This window comes from Typopeltis vanoorti, chromosome 19, assembly GCF_054136105.1.
Source record: "Typopeltis vanoorti isolate ZY-2024b chromosome 19, IOZ_Tvanoo_1.0, whole genome shotgun sequence".
Lineage (NCBI taxonomy): Eukaryota > Metazoa > Arthropoda > Arachnida > Uropygi > Thelyphonidae > Typopeltis > Typopeltis vanoorti.
Genome location: NC_143567.1, coordinates 67081459 through 67104351, shown reverse-complemented (window position 1 = coordinate 67104351; position 22893 = coordinate 67081459). Strand labels below are relative to the sequence as shown.

The following is a 22893-nucleotide window of genomic DNA, read 5'->3' as shown; positions in this document are numbered from 1 at the left end:
TCTCATAGTACCCATATATAAGAAGGGGAATAAAACTGAATGTGCGAATTACAGAGGTATTTCCCTACTGAGCGTTCCTGGTAAGATTTATGCTAGTATTTAAATTAAGGGATATTATATCCCATATTGTTTCACATCCGAAAAAGAAACTCAAAGAGTTTCATGCTTAATATAGAAACTATATAAAGTTTGGCGAGTCCAAGCGTAAGCAACTACCTGGATAGTGCAACACATAACCCATTTGATAGTGCAACATTGAGCAACTCATAGTAAGGGTGGGGCAAGCTTCGATCACTATTCTTGGTATTTACCCATAATGTGAAACCCAGTTCCTAGGAGCTGTATTACTGTTCTACATTGTGAGAGAAGGTCATTACCCTGACCGGTTTCAACCTTTATTGAGGTCTCATCAGTGAGTAGCTAGACCTTGATAATACCAAATTTGTAGCGAACAGAGCTTACATACCCTACTATAAGAATTGCCAAGGTGTCATAATAAATTACTAAATATATGAAGAGCCAAAGGCTTCAATTCGGCGACGTAAAATTATGTAGGGTATGTAAGCTCTATTCGCTACAAACTTGGTATTATCTAGGTCTAGCTACTCACTGATGAGACCTCAATAAAGGTTGAAACCAGCCTGGGTAGTGACCTTCTCTCATAATGTAGAATAGTAATACAGCTCCTAGGAACTGGGTTTCACATTATGGGTAAATACCAAGAATAGTGATCGGAGCTTGCTCCACCCTTACTATGAGTCGCCTCAGTGTTGCACTACCAAATGGGTTATGTGTTGCACTATCCAGGTATTTGCTTACGCTTGGACTCGCCGAACTTTATATAGTTTCTATATTCGGCATGAAACTCTTTGAGTTTCTTTTTCAGCTGTGAAACAATATGGGATGTAATATCCCTTAATTTAAATAATTTTATGTCGCTGAATTGAAGCCTTTGGCTCTTCATATATTTAGTAATTTATGCTAGTATACTTGAGAAACGGATGAGAAGAATTGTTGAAGAAAAGCTTGGTGAAGAACAAGCTGGATTCAGGCCAAATAGAGGCTGTCAGGATCAGGTCTTCACTTTACGACAAATAGTCGAGAAATCATGGGAATATAACAAAGATCTGTATTTAAGTTTTGTCGATCTGGAAAAGGCATATGACAAGGTGCCAAGAGAGAAGCTATGCAATACACTACAGTTATATGGTGTCAATTGGGCATTATATCAAACAATACTTAGTCTTTATTTGAGTTGTAAGTCAGCAGTTAGGATTGAAGGAAATACAGGAAGGTGATTTAATGTTAAATCTGGTGTGAGACAAGGATGTACATTATCCCCTCTGTTATTCATTATCTATATGGATCACATTATGAAGGAAAGTGGTATTAAACATGATATCAAAATTGGAGATGTTATGTTAATGTCAGCTCTTTGCTTTATGCAGATGATGTTATACTTCTAAATAAATCCGCTACAAGTCTGCAAGATTCTCTGACTAAATTGAATAGCTGTTGTAATAGATATGGTATGAATGTCAACAATAAAAAGACAAATACAGTGAAAATAGGCAGAATCATTGAAAATGTCAACTGCGTTGTGAATGGAGAACCTGTGGAACAAGTAGAACATTTCAGCTACTTAGGCACTGTTTTTAGTGAAGATGGTAAATTAAATATGGAAATAGACAACAGAATCAACAAAGCTGGTATGGCAGGAAGTCAGTTGAATAAATTCATATGGAATAAGAGAAATTAGTCAGAACACTAAATTAGCTGTATACAAGACAGTGTTCAAACCAGTTTTAACTTATGGATCTGAGAGCTGGGTCAGAAGTAAAGCACTTAACCAAAGACTAGAGACTGCAGATATGAGAGTCCTGAGAAAGATTAGGGGCATGAACAGGTGGCATCAATGGCAATATCATATTAAAAAAGAGGATATTAGGAAAGAACTTGACATTGTCAGCATCCAGGAATGTGTTAGCAGAGCTAATCTCAGGTGGTATGGTCACTTAAACAGAATGGGCGAGGAAAGATTAGCAAAACAAGTGTTCTCAGCCAGGTTGGCAGGAAAACGACCCGGAGGAATACCAAGATATAGATGGATTGATACAGGTACAAAGTGCCTTAGACGATAGAAATATGAGATCTGATAATGTTGGAGTCTTGATAAGTAACAGACTGATTTGGAGGAAAGTTGTAGATAGGATGTTGGTAATGATGTAGATTTTTCATGTAGTATTATCATTTCCTGTACACCCCTTGAGGGTACATGTCAGGAATTTGATGATGAGGAATATATTATTTTTTTTTTTTTTTCCCTCCCAGAAAGTGTTATCTTGGAGGAGGGGGGGGGTGAATCTACCAGAATCAAGGTAACAGTAGTGTTACCCTAAGTGTCAGTCTTTGGACCATTGTTGTTCAATCTGTACATTAATGATATTGGGAAGGACCCGATAAGAGATGTTTGATTGATTGTTGATGATGCAAAGATTGGCATGGCAATCAGGAAGTCTTCTGGTAGGTTTCCCTTATAGAATGAGTTGAATAAGTTGGAACTGTAGATAAATAATAATAGCTGTCAGTTCAATGTTAGTAAAGGGCAAAATATCAGAAGACTTCTTGATTGCCCTGCCTATCTTTGCATCACCTGTACACCCCTTGAGGGTACATGGCAGGAATTTGATGATGATGATGATCTTTACATCATCAGCAAATAGTCAAACATCTCCTCTCAAATCCATCTCAGTGTCATTAATGTACAGATTAAACAACAATGGTCCAAGGACTAATCCCTAGGGTAACACTACTGGTCACCTTAATTCTGGGAGTAACACTCCCTCCCCACTTTGACATGATAAGGTGACATATAAGGCTGTAGTATTTACAAATAAAAGATACTTAAAGCATAAAAATCTTTATTAAGTCATTGCAATATATATATATTAAAAAAAAAAGTCAATAACAACATGACTAAGATGATAAGATACACTGTTTCGGAGATAGAATCTATTCAACTTAGACTCGTCAGGTTCAACTTCCTTGCTCCTGTGGATATCCAGATCCTAAGTTGAGATTCTGGCATACCTTTTCGTCATCTTCCTAAAAATACCAATATGTTTGTAATCCATTTGATTTAATGACAGCTACCATATTACTATCTAATAGTAATATCAACATTCTTACCAGAAACTCCTGAAATATGTACGTGCTCCAGATTTTATATTATGTAGATATTTCTTGTATTATGAATTAATATGATGAATATATTATTTTTCCCCCCACTTCTTTTAATTTTAGGACACTTTGGCAAACTTAGAACGTCAGATATATGCATTTGAAGGCAGTTATTTAGAAGATACTCAGCTTTATGGCAACATTATTAGAGGATGGGATAGGTATCTAGCAACAAACAAGTAAGCATACCAAAAAAAAAAAAAAAAACTTATGTTATGATTGCCTTTCATAAAGTAAACAAAATAAAGGATCTTGCACATTTGAAATAATTTGCAAATGCATTATTATTCAGCTATATATTGGTCACTCACTAAAAATGTTGATTGCCAAAATAAAATAAAATAATTACTGTGTTCTAAACATGAAGTTTTGAATCTTGACTATTGGATGAATGCTGAGGACAGGTATACTGTCAAAGTAAATAATAACAGAAAGTTATGAAAGATTATTTCCAAAAAAATAAATAAAAGCATGTGTGTGTGTGTATATATATATATATGTATATATATATATATATATATATATATGTATGTATGTATGTATGTATATATTACACCACTTTCATAGTGCATTTGGAAGAATGCTTATTCCTGGGTTTGAATCTTGGAATCTCAACAGTTAATTTGGTATTAAGTATACTTTAGTTGGAAACACCTGGTTTGAATCTCATCCAGAATTGAGGAACCTAAAAACTTTTCATCTGAAGGCAGATTTATATGGAGTGGAATGGTTTTTCATTCCAAGCAACAGACAAAACTGGTGAGAAAATATACACCTTGATAACAAACATAGCATACCATGCAGATAAGAATAACTGTTCTATCATAACATCATTTAGGTTTATGCAAAGTCAAGTTACTTGGCAGTGGCAGGCTATTGAGGTTTACATGTTAAGGGAAAGAAGGGTTCAAATCCCATCTAGAATGCAAAGAGTATTTATGAGGAGTGTCCTGGGTTCAATTCCCGTCGCCAACGTGAGGAGCTTAAGGTTCAAGTTAGCTGGTCTTGGGCGTGGACAGCAGGGTTTTTTTCTCTCGCAAGCAGGTAAACCGGTTCTGTGAACACACGAGATACACATAAGATATACTGGGGGGCATAGGGCTAGTCACCTTATCCTCGGGATGGGTTATAACTTAGCTCAAGTCAGCTCTGTAATAGGCCAGTAAGCCCAATACATAGTAGGAAGAAGAAAAAGAGACGACTTTTTTTATCTGACTGGACCTTTTTTTCCCATATGATGCTGGTTAACCAGTGTCATACGGAGAGATTGAAAAGGTTTTTTTTTTTTTTTTTTGCCATTCTCCATAAAATACAAACTGGCTAGAACACATGCATTTGGCAGACATGAGATTAAACATTCCTGATAAAAATTAGATTTAGGAAATATTCCACATAATTGTTCGAAAAACCAAGGGTCAAGCTATATAATTAGGATATATTTGCATAATCTAAAAGCTGAAGAATATACATACTTCTTCATAGAGAAACTCTTTAGTATCAAATTCCTGAAATAAATTTGGGACTTCACTAGGGATTTGATCCGTATTCAGTTCTCATCTTCTTACATTTTACACAGGTTGAGTGTCCGCTTAGTAAAAAATAAGCTTAGTAAATTAAGCTGACAGTTTGGGAATAGATAACCTAAATCACCTGAAACCTATTTGATTTGATAGTGTCACAGTTGAAATCTGACATAATTTCATGTTATACTAATATATATGTAGACAGTATTTTACCTTGGGTATAATAAATGTTAAAAATACCAAGCAATTTTAAACCTGGTTTTACTCCATTTCCCAAGTAGACAATCAAACAAGACAGACAAACAGATAAAAGCGCTGATCACTAATCTTAATATTTACCCTTAATGCCAAAACACATCTCCAAGAAGGGGATGTATGATGTTTTGTATTAAAGGGAAGGGGCCACTACCCAGACCGGTTTCGACCTTTATTGAAGTCTCATTAGTGGGAGCCAGGCTAGAAATACCAAGATTTAGTAATACAGAGCTTATAAGTATTTTACCAGAACAAGTTACCATAAGGTGTTTTAACCTTATTAAATAAAAATCTCTGGAAGAGATATAAATGTAGACAGTATTTTACCTTGGGTATAATAAATGTTAAAAATACCAAGCAATTTTAAACCTGGTTTTACTCCATTTCCCAAGTAAGCAAACAGACAAACAAGTCAAGTTTGCATCCTTATAAGCTCTGTATTACTAAAATCTTGGTATTTCTAGCCTGGCTCCCACTGATGAGACCTCAATAAAGGTCAAAACTGGTCTGGGTAGTGGCCCCGTGCCTTTAATACAAAGCATCATACATCTCCTCCAGGAGATGGGCTTTGCATTAAGGGTAAATATTAAGATTAGTGATCAGAGCTTATTCTACTTTTACCATGAGTTGCCTTGGTCTCTTGCACTACGTGTGGGGGTCAGCTAGACTTGCAACACTTGCAGGTGCGAACTTGACTTGTTTGTCTGTTTGCTTACTTGGGAAATGGAGTAAAACCAGGTTTAAAATAGCTTGGTATCTTTAACATTTATTATACCCAAGGTAAAATACTTACTACATCCAATCTCCATATTAGATAATTAGATGCATTATCATAGTGCAATAAGAAGCCATTCTTCAGCAATGGACGCTTCATGTGCTGTACCATTGTCCGTAAAATGTCCACGTAGTATGAGCCGTTCACAGTATTCCCGGGTTCTACAGCATGTTGGTAAACAATGGCTTCATAGTCAAAAAAACATGGTCATAACTTTACCAGCTGATTTTACAGTTTTTGCTTTCTTGGGGGTAGGCGAAGATGGATGCTTCCATTCATTGCTTTGTTGTTTCATTGTAGGGTCATAGTGATACAACCAAGCTTCATCTACTGTAATGATGCATTTTAAGAAGTTGTCGCCTTCTTGTTCCAGTCTTTCTTTCCATTCTGTGCACACATTCACTCGGTGCTGCATTTGCTCCGGTGTCAAGAGTTTGGGAATCCATCGGGCGCAAACACTTTCAGTCCCAAATGTTCAGCCATGATTGAGTGAACACTTCCCACAGAAATATTCAGGACAACATGCAGCTGGCGTACTGTAATTCTGCGATCCTCCTTGATGATAACCGTTGCTGTGTTGATCATTGTCTCTGTGATGGACGCTGAAGGTCTTCCCTCACGTTCAAGATCTTCCACATTTTGCCTTCCTTCCTTAAAAGTTTTATGCCAGCGAAAAACACTTGCCCTCGACATTGCTTCATTGTGGAAAGCTTCGCGTATCATGTTAAAAGTGTCTGATGCCGATTTTTGCAAACGCACACAAAATTTAATCGCATAATGCTGTTCCAAGGATGCTTCCATTTCGACGACTGGTAGCGGCTCGTAGACACGCCGAAACAAGCTTGCATTTAGTCACGTGACACTCTGGCACATCAGCCTGTATACGCCATCTATCAACCTCTTTTGTTAATACAGACAGAGACATTTCTTTATTCCACAGAAATTAATATTGTGATGAGTGGTTTCGCAACAGTAAAATTAGTCTTATTATTTATTGAACAGCCCTCGTAGTTTCGTTGAATACATCGACTTCTTCAGGTATCACTGGCAAAGAATTAAATAAAAAATAACAGACATGATAAAATACATTAACAGATCTAGAAATAAAAACATAAGTACATTTAAAAGAGAGGAATGCGTGCTTGAGTTCCCACTGACGTTGACTACGTACGAGAGCTGGCGTGAGTGCGACAGTATTGGATAGTGGCAACATGTGCATCAAAGATATTATAGCTAAGGCTATTGTTAATATGAGATGAATCAAGCGATATTTCTCTAGATTCAATTATTTTTCTTTCAAGTTCATCATAGCACACATGGATATTAGAAGTTAGTGGCCAGTCTACGAGGTGTTGGCGGCCCTCATCCAAGTTGATAGAGAAGAGAACGTGGCTTAGAGAGCGCTGGCTCTGGTTCTGTTGTAGGAAATGTCTCTTTTGTGTTCTTCCATGCGTAAAAGGATGGATTTAGCTGTTTGGCCATAGTATGGTCTGCCACAATCACATAGAATCTTGTAGACTCCTTGATACTGAGTAGGGAGATGTTTCATTTTAGGTCTACTAAGTATGGAACGAAGTTTAAGAAACGTAGTGAAGCAAGTTCTGATGTTGAATTTCTGGAGCATTTTAGCAAGTTTTGGGGAAGCTATTGTATGGTAACGAAATAAAAGCTCTTGGTGGAGAAGAATCTTCAGCAGCAGTTGAGCGGCGGACAGAGAGAAATTTATTAATCTTCTTAAGAGAGAATCCATTGTTAACAAAAGACCTTTTGAGAAAATTCAGTTCGTAATCAATTTCTGTTTAGAGGTTATCAAGAGGTTTTTAACCTTCTCCACATGAAACTATCCAAAAAATTTTTCTCCTTACTCTCTCACTGTGTGAACTCAGGATACTTCAAATATGATAACAAAATTTATAAATAAAACTCAGGTTTAGCTATGGGCAGTCTACTCTCTCCGATTCTTGCTGATATATTTCTTCAGGAGTTTGAAGGGCGGCCCTCATCCAAGTTGATAGAGAAGAGAACGTGGCTATAGAGAGCGCTGGCTCTGGTTCTGTTGTAGGAAATGTCTCTTTTGTGTTCTTCCATGCGTAAAAGGATGGATTTAGCTGTTTGGCCATAGTATGGTCTGCCACAATCACACAGAATCTTGTAGACTCCTTGATACTGAGTAGGGAGATGTTTCATTTTAGGTCTACTAAGTATGGAACGAAGTTTAAGAAACGTAGTGAAGCAAGTTCTGATGTTGAATTTCTGGAGCATTTTAGCAAGTTTTGGGGAAGCTATTGTATGGTAACGAAATAAAAGCTCTTGGTGGAGAAGAATCTTCAGCAGCAGTTGAGCGGCGGACAGAGAGAAATTTATTAATCTTCTTAAGAGAGAATCCATTGTTAACAAAAGACCTTTTGAGAAAATTCAGTTCGTAATCAATTTCTGTTTAGAGGTTATCAAAAGGTTTTTAACCTTCTCCACATGAAACTATCCAAAAAATTTTTCTCCTTACTCTCTCACTGTGTGAACTCAGGATACTTCAAATATGATAACAAAATTTATAAATAAAACTCAGGTTTAGCTATGGGCAGTCTACTCTCTCCGATTCTTGCTGATATATTTCTTCAGGAGTTTGAAGAAAAAGCTATTAATTCTTCGAGTCTTAAACCTAAAATATGGTATCGTTACATTGACGATGTATTCCTCATCTGGGAACACAGCGTCGACAACCTCAACCTTTTTCTAGACCACCTCAACAATTTTCTGATATCAGAAAATCAATTTCACCTGTGAAGTTGAATCCAACAACTGTCTACCCTTTCTGGGCTTAAAACTTACGAGATGCGCTGAAAATATCAAAATCTCCATTTTTAGGAAACCCACTCACAGACACCTTCATGCTTCTTCCCATCACTACCCTCCACAAAAGTTTGGTATCATTTCAACCCTGTCACATAGAGCCAGATCGTTACTTACAGATGAAAGAGAAATTGATTACGAACTGAATTTTCTCAAAAGGTCTTTTGTTAACAATGGATTCTCTCTTAAGAAGATTAATAAATTTCTCTCTGTCCGTCGCTCAACTGCTGCTGAAGATTCTTCTGCACCAAGAGCTTTTATTTCATTACCATACAATAGCTTCCCCAAAGCTTGCTAAAATGCTAAAGAAATTCAACATTAGAACTTGCTTCACTACGTTTCCTAAACTTCGTTCCATACTTAGTAGACCTAAAATGAAACATCTCCCTACTCAGTATCCAGGAGTCTACAAGATTCTGTGTGATTGCGGCAGACCATACTACGGCCAGACAGCTAAATCCATCCTTTTACGCATGGAAGAACACAAAAGAGACATTTCCTATAACAGAACCAGAGCCAGTGCTCTCTCTAGCCATGTTCTCTTCTCTATCAACTCGGATGAGGGCCGCCAACTCCTTGTAGACTGGCCACTAACTTCTAATATCCATGTGTGCTATGATGAACTTGAAAGAAAAATAACTGAATCTAGAGAAATATCGCTTGATTCATCTCATATTAACAATAGCCTTAGCTATAATATCTCTGATGCACACGTTGCCACTATCCAATACTGTCGCACGCATTCCTCTTTTAAATGTACTTGTGTTTTATATTTTATATTTTATGATGAAATACATTAACTAGATCTGTTAATGTATTTTATCATGTCTCTGTTATTTTTTTATTTAATTCTTGCCAGTGATACCTGAAGAAGTTGATGTATTCAACGAAACTAGTTGTATCTTAACATTAAACTTGTCATTCTTGGTATGGAGTCATTTAATTTCCTTTTTTATATACAGTTCTACCGAGTAAATAATGAACATTAATATATATGCCTGTGGATGTGGTGTTTGCACACAATGCCGCTTGGCCGCACGAAGAAAGACTGGGTTTTGAGTCTAGTCAGTGACTAGAGGAAATTTTTCTAAGCCTTTTTTCGACTGGTTCCTGAGTTGGTCGATCTCTGGCATGGGCAAGCGGGTTTTTTCTCCCAGAAACTTTTTTTTTTGTCCCGTAAACTCAAGAAAATTGACTGTAGAACCCACATTAAACACGAGTGTTAGAGACAATGAGATGGCGGCACCTGTAGAGCCATCTCTCTTCACTGCATGCCGCTTAATTAGTGATAGCCTTGGGCCAGCTAACTCTGATTGGGTACCAGTGGAGATTGAACTGCCCACTCAGTCTCCAAAAGTTAGATAGGGCTAAAAATGGCCTCGCCTGCTCCCTGTATATACGGGAATAAAAAGGCGTTAGCTGATTTTATATATATATATATATATAATGTGTGTGAGGATTGCTTAAGAGTCAAAGCTGTATAACTGAGAGGATAACCAACCAGGGATTCTGATCTAATGTCTAATCCTGACCTTTTTCGTGGTGCACCCTGTTAGGTATCTACCTGGATACTGAATGAACGAGGATGGACAATTTGGGATTTAGCCAACCAAATTGTATTCTTATTGGCTTAAACCACAATGTAAACTGATGGTACAACATGATAGAATTTCATACCAACTGGGGCTTTGCCTCAGTTAAACAAGGGCACCCATTGTTTTTGGCAGAGAACCAGGGTAACAATAAAAAGTCAGCTACTGGAACAAATCATGAAACACATCCCAACTCAACATCACCAGAGTTCAAAATCAGTACTATCAACATAAGAAGCCTGAATGGCAATGATATGGAACTAGCAGAATTGAATAAGTACCATATCAACATAATAGGAGTGACTGAAACAAAAAAGACAAAAACTGGTGAGATCTTTGAGCATTTTTCCTCAGAAATCTTGTGTTGCCAAAATAATCTCTCGCTTGTTAGAAAATCCTTCCAACTGCAAATCAGCACCAGTTAGAAATGCTTCCTTAATTCACTATCTACAAAGAGCTTTTTTCTTTTTGCCAACAAGTGAGAAATTTTAAAGGAAGCAATAGTAGCATTTTTATTCTTATCTACCTGTCTAATGAATATTGATTGCTGGATAGATAATCTTGATTTGAGTTTATCAATTTTTTTTTTTTTAAACTTAGATTTAGGTGGATGACTAACATGAAAAGAGCTATGATTGCGCTTGAAATGACATATGAGGTTGTGTTTCTTCGTCACTGATACAATGCACTCACACAATAAGCAAAAATGTTTCTCTTTACTCTGTATAAAACAATAGTCTTCTTCCTAATTTTTATTGAATTTATAGGTTCGTTGTTTTTTTATTTGAATTACTCATTTGGAACAAAATTTTTAAACACAAGAAAACAGTGTATGGTCAAAGCTTGCTGAAAACACTGGTGAAGTGGTTACACCTCCCTCAAGTGCACAGTTGCCAGTAAATACATAACATATACACAAAATTTGCACTGGTAACACTTGCCCCAAAGACAAAATTACAAAATATTCCTAATATAACATAAATGTTAACATTTTTTATGATTTAAATAATAAATATTACTTCTAGGAGAAGACTTATATTTGCCAGTTTTAATTTTTATGTTTTCCTTATTTAGTAATTGACAGTGGGCACATGCATAGGGTTGAGAACTGCTGCTATAGACCAAATTACATGTATCAACTATTTAGGTACAATAGCTATAGCTCTTACAAAATAGATAAAATACTATATGCCCCCTCCTCCCCCTTCTCTCTCTCCCAACACACAAGACCGAAAACACCACTATTTCTATGCCATGTATTTGGAATATATCTGAAAAGCACTGAAGTACTAAAGAAATATATTTTTCAAACCACACTTCAAATTAGCAATCCTGATCTACTCACCTGAGGACCAGCTTCATCTTCTATCACATTCTGAAGCATATGAAGTACATACTATGTGATTGTTATAACATTACTTACTATTGATTGACAGGAAGGTCTTTTAACATCCACCTTGAAGAACACAGGAAATAACATTCACTGCCATCATTAATGTAAGTCAGGACTGGTAGCCATGCTTTGGACACCCCATCACATAGTATTAGATGGAAGAATATCAGTGCACTATATAGAAATCATTCCACATTGAAGAAATTGTGTTTAATCAGGATTAAATGCCTTTGCATCCAGGAACATAAAACAGATCTTGTTTGCCTTAGTTTTGCAGATTCTGATATTGTATTGTCTTACTAGTCTTAGCTAGTTTTTCACTGGTACCTTTTTCAAATGTCATAACTGAGGGGTTTTTTATATCTAGTTAATAGCTCTTTTTGTTGTTGAAATCAGTTTCTTTAAAGAAACTGGTTAATAAACTTAATTCTTAGTACATGATAATGTGATGCACCATGCAAAATATCTCTTGGTATTGCTTTTCTGTAAGTTATGCATGTAACAGTAATATATATATATTTTTTTTTTTTTTTCCAGCTGAGGTGTTTGGGAAAGATATTATTATTAAGAGAGACCTCCGGGGAGTCAGAGACTCGTCAAGGGAGGCCACATACTACACACACCAGCTATTATACTTATTCTTAAAAGTTTATTTTTCAATTGGTTAGACTATAATAAATTTAGTTTAATCCTTTATCCAAGTGTGAGCAAACAAAGTTTGCGCCTGAAAATATCTTCAGGTCTGGGGTAAGGTAGTACAACACCAGGCAACTCAATACAATAATCTTGTACAATATTTTAAACACGAGTGTGGGTTTGTTTATTGTAACAATGTGTCAGGTTTACTAACTGAAATGAGTGTTGTACAATATCATCCAAATGAGTGGCGTTTATTTATCGACAGTTCAAGCAGAAGTCTCAAGTGTGTCTTACTACACAATGGGAATGTATATGGCTCAATTCCTATTGGCTATTCAGTCCACTTAAAGGAAACATATGAAGACATTAAAAAGGTTCTGAAGTTATTAAAATATACAGACCATAACTGGATCATCTGTGTGGATCTTAAAATGGTGAACTTTTTACTTGGCTTGGCTTTCAAAGAGGATATACAAAGTTTCCGTGTTTTCTATGCTTCTGAGATAGTCAAGCTAGAAACCAACACTGGAGTCAGAAACATTGGCCTCTTAGAATATCCTTAAATGTTGGAGAACAGAATGTTATAAATCAACCTTTAATCGACAGAGAAAAAATCATTTTTCCACCTCTACACATCAAACTAGGTCTTATGAAGCAGTTTGTTAAAGCTTTAGATTTACAAGGTGACTGTTTCCAATACATATGTGAAAAATTTCCACGACTTAGTTATGAAAAAATTAAAGCCGGTGTATTTGATGGGCTGCAAATTAGAACTTTAATGAGAGACCCAAATTTCATCAACTCTATGAACGAAATTGAGAAAGAGGCCTGGACTTCATTTACGATGGTTGCGAATAATTTTCTTGGGAATAAAAAAGCGTGCAATTACAAAGATCTAGTGGAAACAATGCTTGAAAATTTCCAGCGCCTAGGTTGCAACATGAGCATAAAGCTTCATTTCCTATACAGTCATCTTGATAGATTTCCCGAGAATTTAGGTGCTGTAAGCGATGAACAAGGCGAAAGATTTCATCAAGACTTAAAAACTATGGAAGATCAGTACCAAGGAAGATGGGATTCTCACATGATGGCTGACTACTGTTGGAGTATTTAAAGGGATTGCCAAAACAGAACACACAGCAGAAACTGCTACAAACAAAAATTTATTCCCTGAAACTCATGTGTAAGCAAAATTGTTATTTTTTTATAAATATTCTTGTAATTTTTAATGAATATTGTTAAGTAGTTATGTATCTAATTATCGGCCTCTCTCGCATTCAAAGCACCAGCACGTGCCATTGCAGGTTCTTACGCATTTGTTCGTTTACTAACAAGCGAGAGCGGTGAGCGCTCGGATTCTGATCTGTTCACTGCTTTGAATAATAGGCTATATCTTCGGGAATTTTTCGAATTTCTTGATAAAAAGTTAGGAACAGATTTTTAGAAGTACATACTTTCAGAAAATAATATTAAAAAATCGATTTTTTTTGATCCTCTAAATAGTACTGCCTCCTTAAAACTATCAAAAACTTACAAATTAGCAAAAAGAAAATGCCATAGAGGAAAAACCTGACGTGATAGAGAAAAATGGGTTTGATATTTGAAATCAACGCACCCAAATTAATAAAAAACAAGTCTCGTATAAAAGTCAACAAAAATTGTGTTGGACTGTGTAATCCTCTCGAAGATATCTGGAGTAATCACATTCCAAGGATTGGCTGATCAATAGGTCATATATATATATATCCAAGTTTACAAAGTAAGGGGGGGGGAGAAGAAACTATTGGCTGTGATATTAGTTGACTAGACCAGCGCTTCCCAAACGGTGGACTGCAGCCCCCTTGGGGGCCGTTAGTTTTGTTGAGGGGGGGGGCTGTGAAATAATGAAAACAAACTTAAAATGTTTTAAGACTAAGTAGATCTTTTTTATCTTAAAGGAAATGTATTTAATTTTTATTATTTATTTCTTTTTTATTATTTTTTTATTTTAATGGAAAAAATCACACATTGGTGTTGGTTCACAAATTTTGCTTCCTTCGTATTTTGGCGTTTAACGAATATTAGTAAATATTCATTAAACACTTCTTATCAAAATAAATCTATTTTGATAAGAAGTGCAAAAAATATTATAAACGCAAAATCTTGTGCTCATTTAAAACAGCCAAGTTTTTCGCGCTTTAAATTAATGTTTCATTGCTAGTGTACACAGGTGCACCGATGCATGGAAAAGAAATATGCTTGGTGTGTATGTTTTGTATTGAACATAAATACAATAAATATTATAATATATGTCTGTATTAGGATTTTTTTTCCCCCAGATGGGTGGGGGGTGGGGGGGCTTGACATCCATCCATAAGTTTGGGAAGCACTGGACTAGACTACTCAGGAAATATCAAATTTCCTTCTGTATAAGGCTGCATAGGGAAATTTCAATTAGATCACATGAAACTACACACACACACACATGCCAGGTAGCAGTATCATTTTACAGCAAAAAGGAAATCAAAATGATATATGGCTACTGTGCTTAAATAAGAACAAGTAGGAAATACAGTATATTATTAATATCAAAGTAGTTTGTGTCAGAAAGGAAAGATTTTGAATTAAACGATACATATGTAAACTGGAGAAGAAATAGCTAGAAATGATAGCGGTCATAGTGTGAATCTCCATAATCTTTAAAATTACAAAGAAATGGTAGAAATTGTTAAAGAATAACAAACAACAGAATCATGCTGATGCAAGTATTATTGGAATAAATTAGTTTTGATTAGATTGATATCAGAATTCAATAGCTCTTCATTTTAAATTAATCAGAACTCCCAAGTTACCTAATAAAGAATTGGCGATTTCTTATTAATACATAATTAATGGAGTTTAGTAATAATGTAGTTTGCACTCATGTGTACAATACTATAAATATATACTGCATATCATATATACATATATTCAAAAAAGAAAAAATGAAAAGGGTCATATTAAATTTCTGTTTTCCAGAAGTATGCTTTTATTTCAACTGAGTCGGTCAACAGATCAACATAATTAAATAAGCTATATAAAGTGATATCTGGTTTCTCACTCACAAGATCAAATTTACCCTCCCCCCCCCCCTTTTTTTTTTCTTTTTAGTAATTGTTGTGAAAATAACAAATTAAAATCTTTAGGAATTTAATATTTTTAAGATATTAAACAGAATTTAACTTGGATATATTGAATTATAATTAAGAAGAAAAGATCCTGAAAGTTTCATCTTGGCAATAAAATTTATTAAAAGAAAATGTGAGAAAAGCCTGATTATGTTAATCCACAAAGATGTAAACATATATTACTGCAGTACTTTAAGTGGGTTAGGGGTTATTTAAGTAATTCAGAACTCTAGAGAACAAACATACTTTTTTTAGCTCTGCCCAATGAGCCTCTATATTCAACTTTCATTAGTGCTTTCAAACAATTGGCCTCATAGCCTTAGTTGCTCTGGCCATAATTTCCAACAAATAGTTTATAGTCTTTTCATGTAGTACTATCATATCCTGTAAACCCGTTGATGGTACATAGCAGGAATTTGATGATGATAGTTTAGTCTAATCAAAAGTACCAATAAAAGATGAATTGCACAGGCTGTAAACCTGTACATTCATCTTTTATTGGTACTTTTGATTAAACTTTTATTGATACTTTTGATTGGTACTCTTAATTTCTTTCAAAACTTCTTTTTTTTTCAGTGTTTCAGAGGCAGACATTTTTTGAATATCTTAATACTTGTATGACATGAACATTGCTTTTTTTTTTTTTTTTTACATGGATTAGATTTAATTTAAGATGTAATCCCTTCACTTAACTAATGAAACTATAATGTAAAGAAGTTTTTAGTATGTCTGACATGCCTTTCTGAAGCTGCATTTCTTCTATAGTTGAACTGTAGCTCCATCATATTACCCTCATATAAATAGTAAAAATCAATTTTATATCTTATCTCTCTATGCTCTTAGTGTGAATGCTCTATGCACCAAGGCTTCCTCTAAGCTGTACACTTTGCATGCAATTCATGAAGTGCTACGTAGGTAATGTCATGTCCTTAATCAATAGAATGTAGCATTATAGCTTGCATCCATCTTGATAACTGGTGTGAATACAAAATTCACTGCATTCAGCAGTGAAAAAATTAGGTATAGCATCATCAGAACAAAAAAAGCTATTTTTTTAAGACTAAATATTGGATTAAACAACATTAACTGTATTTCATGAAGGTTATTCAGAATAGTTAAATTTTCATATGATATATTAAAAATCTAATTATCAAAGTAATAATCATAGTTTAATTTTGTAGTGAATATCTCAAGTGCAGTTAAAATTATTTTCCTGTACTTATGAAATTTTATTCTGAATTAGAAACACAAACAGCAAAGCTGACAAAAGAAACAGAAAATTCAAAGAAGCTGAAAGGTTGTTTTCCAAGTCCTCCATTACAGCTATGGCAGTAAGATTGACATTATTTGTTAATAGCTTTTATATTGATATATTGATATTGCTCTGTTTATAATTGAGTCATTTTAGTTTTGGTTTTTATTTCACACCATTTGTAGGGATACAATTGGGCATAAACCAAAAACAAGTTAAAGTTTAATAAAATGCAATCTAACCATTAAATATAACAATATTGGATGTGTAGACACAGACCCGCATCAAATTTTTACATCGAAATATAGACTTCAAAAAATTTTTAAATAATTTCAACATGTATGTGAACAGTTATAATGCTAATGCTAAGGTTTTTTATCATAATATATAGAAAGGAGTTTTCAGTTCTAAGTTCAAGACTGCTCCATAAACGTTTCTCTCCATCATTACAATTTCATTTTTATTGGTAAAACAATTTGAAACGATAATTATATATCATCAAATGGTATATAATCCTTAAGCAATAGAAATGACTATACTGCTTTTATTAGCAAATAATGTGAAATTTTAATAATGGGCAAATATCTGAAATTCTATTTTTTTTTTTTTTTTTCACTATGATTTAGCCATTTTATTAGCAAAATGATTTAATATGATGATTACTCCCTGTCTGTAAATTTTGGTTTATAGAATCACTATTAAAATTTAAGTTATTTCAAAAATCACAAGGAAGTTGGTAAACACTAGGAAATGAAAGAGAAGTAGGGTCATTTATTATTAAGATAAGAAATATTAAGCACTAGATTGCTTCTTGAAGATTTTTTGAAATTGGTTTGGAGATGCTTGAAATATACAGAATATGGCTTCTCTTAATGAAAAATACAGCATTTTTGACTCCTACAAGCCTGCTTCTGATGAATCAGAACTCAGAATGTTCTAGTTCTGTATATTTCAGGCATGTATTCCTGAGCCAGTTTGAAAACCCAGAAATACAACTTAGTGCTTATATTTTTTCCTGTCAACAAACTCTCACGACTGCCTTCTAAACAAAATCAATCTCTTCTTTTCTTTTCTGGCATTTACCGTGTTCTCTGGGGGCACTGCCATACTACTCACCTTTGAATAGGAAAGATATCAGGTCTCTGAATGTGTTTTGCATACCATTGAATATTGTCATCCATACTGAGTGGAAGAAAGGAGGGGGAGTCCTCCCCGTTCTTACATGGTAACAACCATTTCAGGATCTTGATTTTGCTAGCATCACTCCAGCTGAGGAAGGTATACTTTCCAGGTGCTGTTGGTGAAAACAGGTAACATCACAGGAAAGCTGAGTTAGCTTGGCCAGTAGAGGCTATTTCTTCATAAAAATTCATGTAAAAAAAGTACTGAACATAATTGGCTGCTACAGTATTTTTGACTTTTTGCTGGGAATGGGGGGGGGGATGAAATAATTGTGCACAAGTTCAAAACCTTAACAAATAGCTGGCTGCAATAAACTGGAACACCTGTAGAACACAGAAAATATATTCCACACACATTTCAACAATTTCAAAATGGGGTGCTTAAGGGTCAAAGCTGTATAACTGAGAGGAAACCTCCACATAGCCTTTAAAGGAATGTGGAGAACCGACCAGGGCTTCTGACCTAATGTCCAATCACCTTCTCGTAGTGCACCCTGTTGGGTATCTACCTAGATACTAAATGGACGAGGATGTGCTGGCAATTTGGGATTTAGCTGACCAAATTGTATTATTATTGGCTTAAACCAAAATACAAAATTATGGTACAACATGACAAAATTTCATGCTGGCTGGGGCGTCGCCCGGTTAAACAAGGCCCCCCCATTGTTTTCACCAGGGAACCAGGGCGAACAGCGAAAAGTCGGCTACTGGAACGAACCCTAAAACACACCCTAACTCAATATCACCAGAGTTGAAGATTGGTACTATCAACATAAGAAGCCTGAATGGCAAAGAAATGGAGCTAGCTGAGGAATTAGATAAGTACCAGATCGATATAATAGGGGTGACTGAAACAAAAAAGACAAACTGGTGAGATCTTTCTGAGCAATAAATACAAAATGTTATATTCAGGCAATGACAATCAAGAAAAAAAGGAGTAGCCATAGTATTCAACACTAAATACGAGGCTAATCTTCTTGATTGGCAGGCAGTCTCAAGTAGAGTGATATGGGCAAATATCAGAATGGGGAACTGGACAATGAGACTTATTTGTGCCTATGGTCCTACAAAAGGCTCTACTAAGGTAGAAGTGGAAAAATTTTATGAGGCTCTAGAGAAAGCTACTGACACAATGAAAAAGATAAAGTTGGTCCTTGTTGGGGATCTAAATAGCAGAGTAGGAAGTGATTGTGAGACATACAAAAATATTTTGTGAAAATTTGGAGAAAAGAGCAAAGCTAATAATAATGGCAAATACCTGTTGGATTTCTGCTCAGGACATGTACTGGTTATTACTAACACCATGTTCCAACATAAAAATGTGCACAAATTCATATGGAGAGAAGAGGCAAGGAATAAGAAAAGTCTCATTGACTATGTTATTGTTGATAGTGATGTTTTCTCTCTGGTGCAGCACACCAGAGTATAGAGGATTTGAAATTGGACGTGATCACCATTTAGTCTTGAGCAGGATAAAATTGAATTTCATATTAAAAAGAAGAACATGTACGAAAGTTTTAAACAGAATATAAGTTGAGCAGCTTTCAGATGTGAACTGTAGACTAAAATACACAAACATTATTCAAGTAAAAATAAAAGAGTTTGAGAACAGGAACCAAACCTTGGAGATTCAGTGACAAACCTTGAAGAAAACATTGATTGATTGATTGATTCAGCCAGAGGCATGTGGTGAGGTTACCTGCAAGGATAAAAAAAAAATCAGAATTCCATGGTGGAAACAGGAAGTTAAAGAGGCAGTGAAGGAAAAGAAGAAAGCATATCAAAAGTTCTTGGCAAATAAGTCAGCTTGTGCTCTTAGAAAATACAGAGGCAAATGTAAGAAAGCTAAAAATTGTGTAAAACTAGCTAAACAAAAGTCATGGGAGGAGTTTGGCAAGAACATAGAAAATAAATATCAAGAAGGTGGCAAAATATTCTTGAAGTTGTTTAAGAATCTCAGAAATGAAGGAAAGAGTGCTGTAAAAGGAATTAGAGATGATAAAGGTGACATGGAAACAGGAGAAAAAAAGATATCCTTGAAGTATGGAGTAATTACTTTGGAAAATTGCTGAACGAAATAAGCAGTGAAAGCACGGTGGTAAAAAATACTCAACAGGCATACAGTCAGGAATATATATCCATACTTGAAGTAGAAAAAGCCATCAAAGGCATGAAATGTGGAAGGGCAGCAGGAGTAGATGATAGTCGATCAGAAATTCTTACGTATGGTGGTATAAAAGTCTTACAGTGGCTGCATTGCATAGTTCAGAAGGTGTGGACATTGGGACGAATTCCCGATGATTGGAGTAGAGCTCTCATAGTACCCATATATAAAAAGGGAAATAAAACAATGTGAGAATTACAGAGGTATTTACCTACTGAGTGTTCCTGGTAAGATTTGTGCTAGTATACTTAAGAAACGGTTGAGAAGAATTGTGGAAGAACAAGCTGGATTCAGGCCAAATAGAGGCTGTCAGGATCGGATCTTCACTTTACAACAAATAGTTGAGAAATCATGGGAATATAACAAAGATCTGTGTTTAAGTTTTGTCTATTTGGAAAAAGCATATGACAAGGTGCCAAGAGAGAAGCTACTCAATATGCTATAGTTATATGGTGTCAATGGGGCATTATATCAAGCAATACTTATTCTTTATTTGAGTTGCAAGTTAGGATTGAAGGAAGTAAAGGAAGGTGGTTTAATGTTAAATCTGGTGTGAGACAAGGATTTACATTATCCCCTCTGTTATTCATTATCTATATGGATCATGTTATGAAGGAAAGTTGTATTAAACCTGATATCAATATTGGAGATGTTAATATCAGCTCTTTGCTTTATGCAGACAACGTTATACATCCAAATAAATCTGCTACAAGTCTGCAAGATTCCCTGACTAAATTGCATAACTGTTGTAATAAATATGGTATGAAGGTAAGCAATAAAAAGACAAAGACAATGAAAATAGGCGGAATCATTGAAAATGTTAACTGTGTTGTGAATGGAGAACCTGTGGAACGAGTAGAACATTTCAGCTACTTAGGCACGATTTTTACTGAAGATGGTAAATTAAATATTGAAATAGACAACAGAATCAACAAAGCTGGTATGGCAGGAAGTCAGTTGAATAAATTCATGTGGAATAAGAGAACAATTAGTCAGAACACTAAATTAGCTGTATACAAGACAGTGTTCAAACCAGTTTTAACTTATGGATCTGAGAGCTGGGTGAGAAGTAAAGCACTTAACCAAAAGACTAGAGACTCAGATATGAGAGTCCTGAGAAAGATTAGAGGCGTGAACAGATGGCATCAGTGGCAGTATCATATTAAAAACGAGTATATTAGTAAAGAACTTGACATTGTCAGCATCCAGGAATGTGTTAGTAGAGCTAATCTCAGGTGGTATGGTCACTTAAACAGATTGGGTGAAGAAAGATTAGCAAAACAAGTGTTCTCAGCCAGGTTGGCAGGAAAACGACCTGGAGGAAGACCAAGATATAGATGGATTGATACGGTACAAAGTGCCTTAGACGATAGAAATATGAGATCTGATAATGTTGGAGTCTTGACAAGTAACAGACTGATTTGGAGGAAAGTTTTGTAGATAGGATGTTGGTAATGATGTATATTTTTCATGTAGTACTGTCATATCCTGTACACCCCTTGAGGGTACATGGCAGGAATTTGATGATGATGATGACATTTGAAAAATGTGGACCACCTCACACTCTTGTAGAAGAATTAATTCTGCATATTACTACTGCAAAAATGGTAAGTGTTGTGTTAGGGAAATGAAGCCAGAATCAGTTAGTTATTGATTTCACGTAACTTGAAATTGTTTACATAAAGTAGTTTCAAGAATATGCAGCAGTCAGTATTATTCAATACATATTACTGATGATGATAATTTAATATCATTCACCATGAACCCAGGAGTAAACTTTCAAGCAATTTTCATGTTCTGCCATTCATTATTAGATTGTATTAATATCAGCAATATTTTTTTTCCAAAATTCTTGCTAGCAAGTTATAACTGAAGATTCTGTATAGTGATCAATTTTTCCAAGCTCTTACTGAAACTTGTGTGCTTGAAATGCACATCACTGAAACAAAATATAGACTGAAACAAAACCATATGTTGCATGGGCAAACACAGTATCTAACTAAAAACTATTGTTATTAATTAGATGTGTGCGAGTTCGATTTCCCAAGGCAGCAATAAAATTCAACTGAACGTGTTAAAATTCGTAAAAGTGTTAAAACTAAGTAATATATATATATATATATAATGAATGTTATGGCAGTTTCACATATGGAATTCGGTTGAAGAGAGTTAGCATTTCAACTCAATTGTCAGCTATGCTTTTATCTTTTGGTTGCGCGATCTTTTGTTAATACCGCACCAATCATATGCACTTTTCAATAACCTGCCTTTTCTGTCTGTTTCGCATTAGGCTTAATTACCTTAAAGGGAGAAAAGTCCCAAAAGAGAAAAATGTTCCTGGTCCAGGGATTCCCTTATTCAGGTAATATTCACTAATTTCCTGTTATCAGTCCGTGGCGTACCAGTATCGGTAAGTGGTGATATTATTTGATCTATTCTACGTTAAAAAAATTTAACCCTGAGATGGAGAAGTGGCTGATAAAAAATAAAAAAAAAATTCCTGCGAACAATCAGAAGCAGAAACAGACTTAAAAAAAAAAAAAAAAAAAAAAAAAAAAGGACAGTATTTCATATTTTACCAGAACATCCCGCATCATCTTCAGAACCAAACGGTAAGAGGCAAAAATGTAATACATGCATTTGATTTTTACAATATTCGCTGTGTATGTTTTGTATTGAATATAAATACAATAAATATTATAATAATATATCTCTCTATTATGATTTTTTTTTCGAGGGGGGCCGTGAAATATTTTAATTTTTGCAAAGGGGGCCCTGACATCCAGAAGTTTGGGAAGCACTGCTCTAGGAAATGCACCTTTCCTATAATTGTCTGATTTTGTTCCTTGCTTACTTAACTTTCTTCACAACAAAGGCATGTCT

At 35.1% G+C, this 22893-nt stretch overlaps 1 protein-coding gene across 3 annotated transcripts in view; it reads left to right on the top strand.

The window, feature by feature from the left end:
* Positions 1–22893, top strand: part of Eaf6 (chromatin modification-related protein EAF6/MEAF6) — a 140607-nt gene that overhangs the window by 8498 nt on the left and 109216 nt on the right. For all 3 annotated transcript variants that reach the window (XM_090409513.1, XM_090409512.1, XM_090409511.1), the window contains exons 2-3: positions 3304–3419; positions 16657–16744. In XM_090409513.1, coding sequence (XP_090265639.1) covers positions 3304–3419; positions 16657–16744 — 204 coding nt within the window. The remainder of the gene's footprint in view (positions 1–3303; positions 3420–16656; positions 16745–22893) is intronic.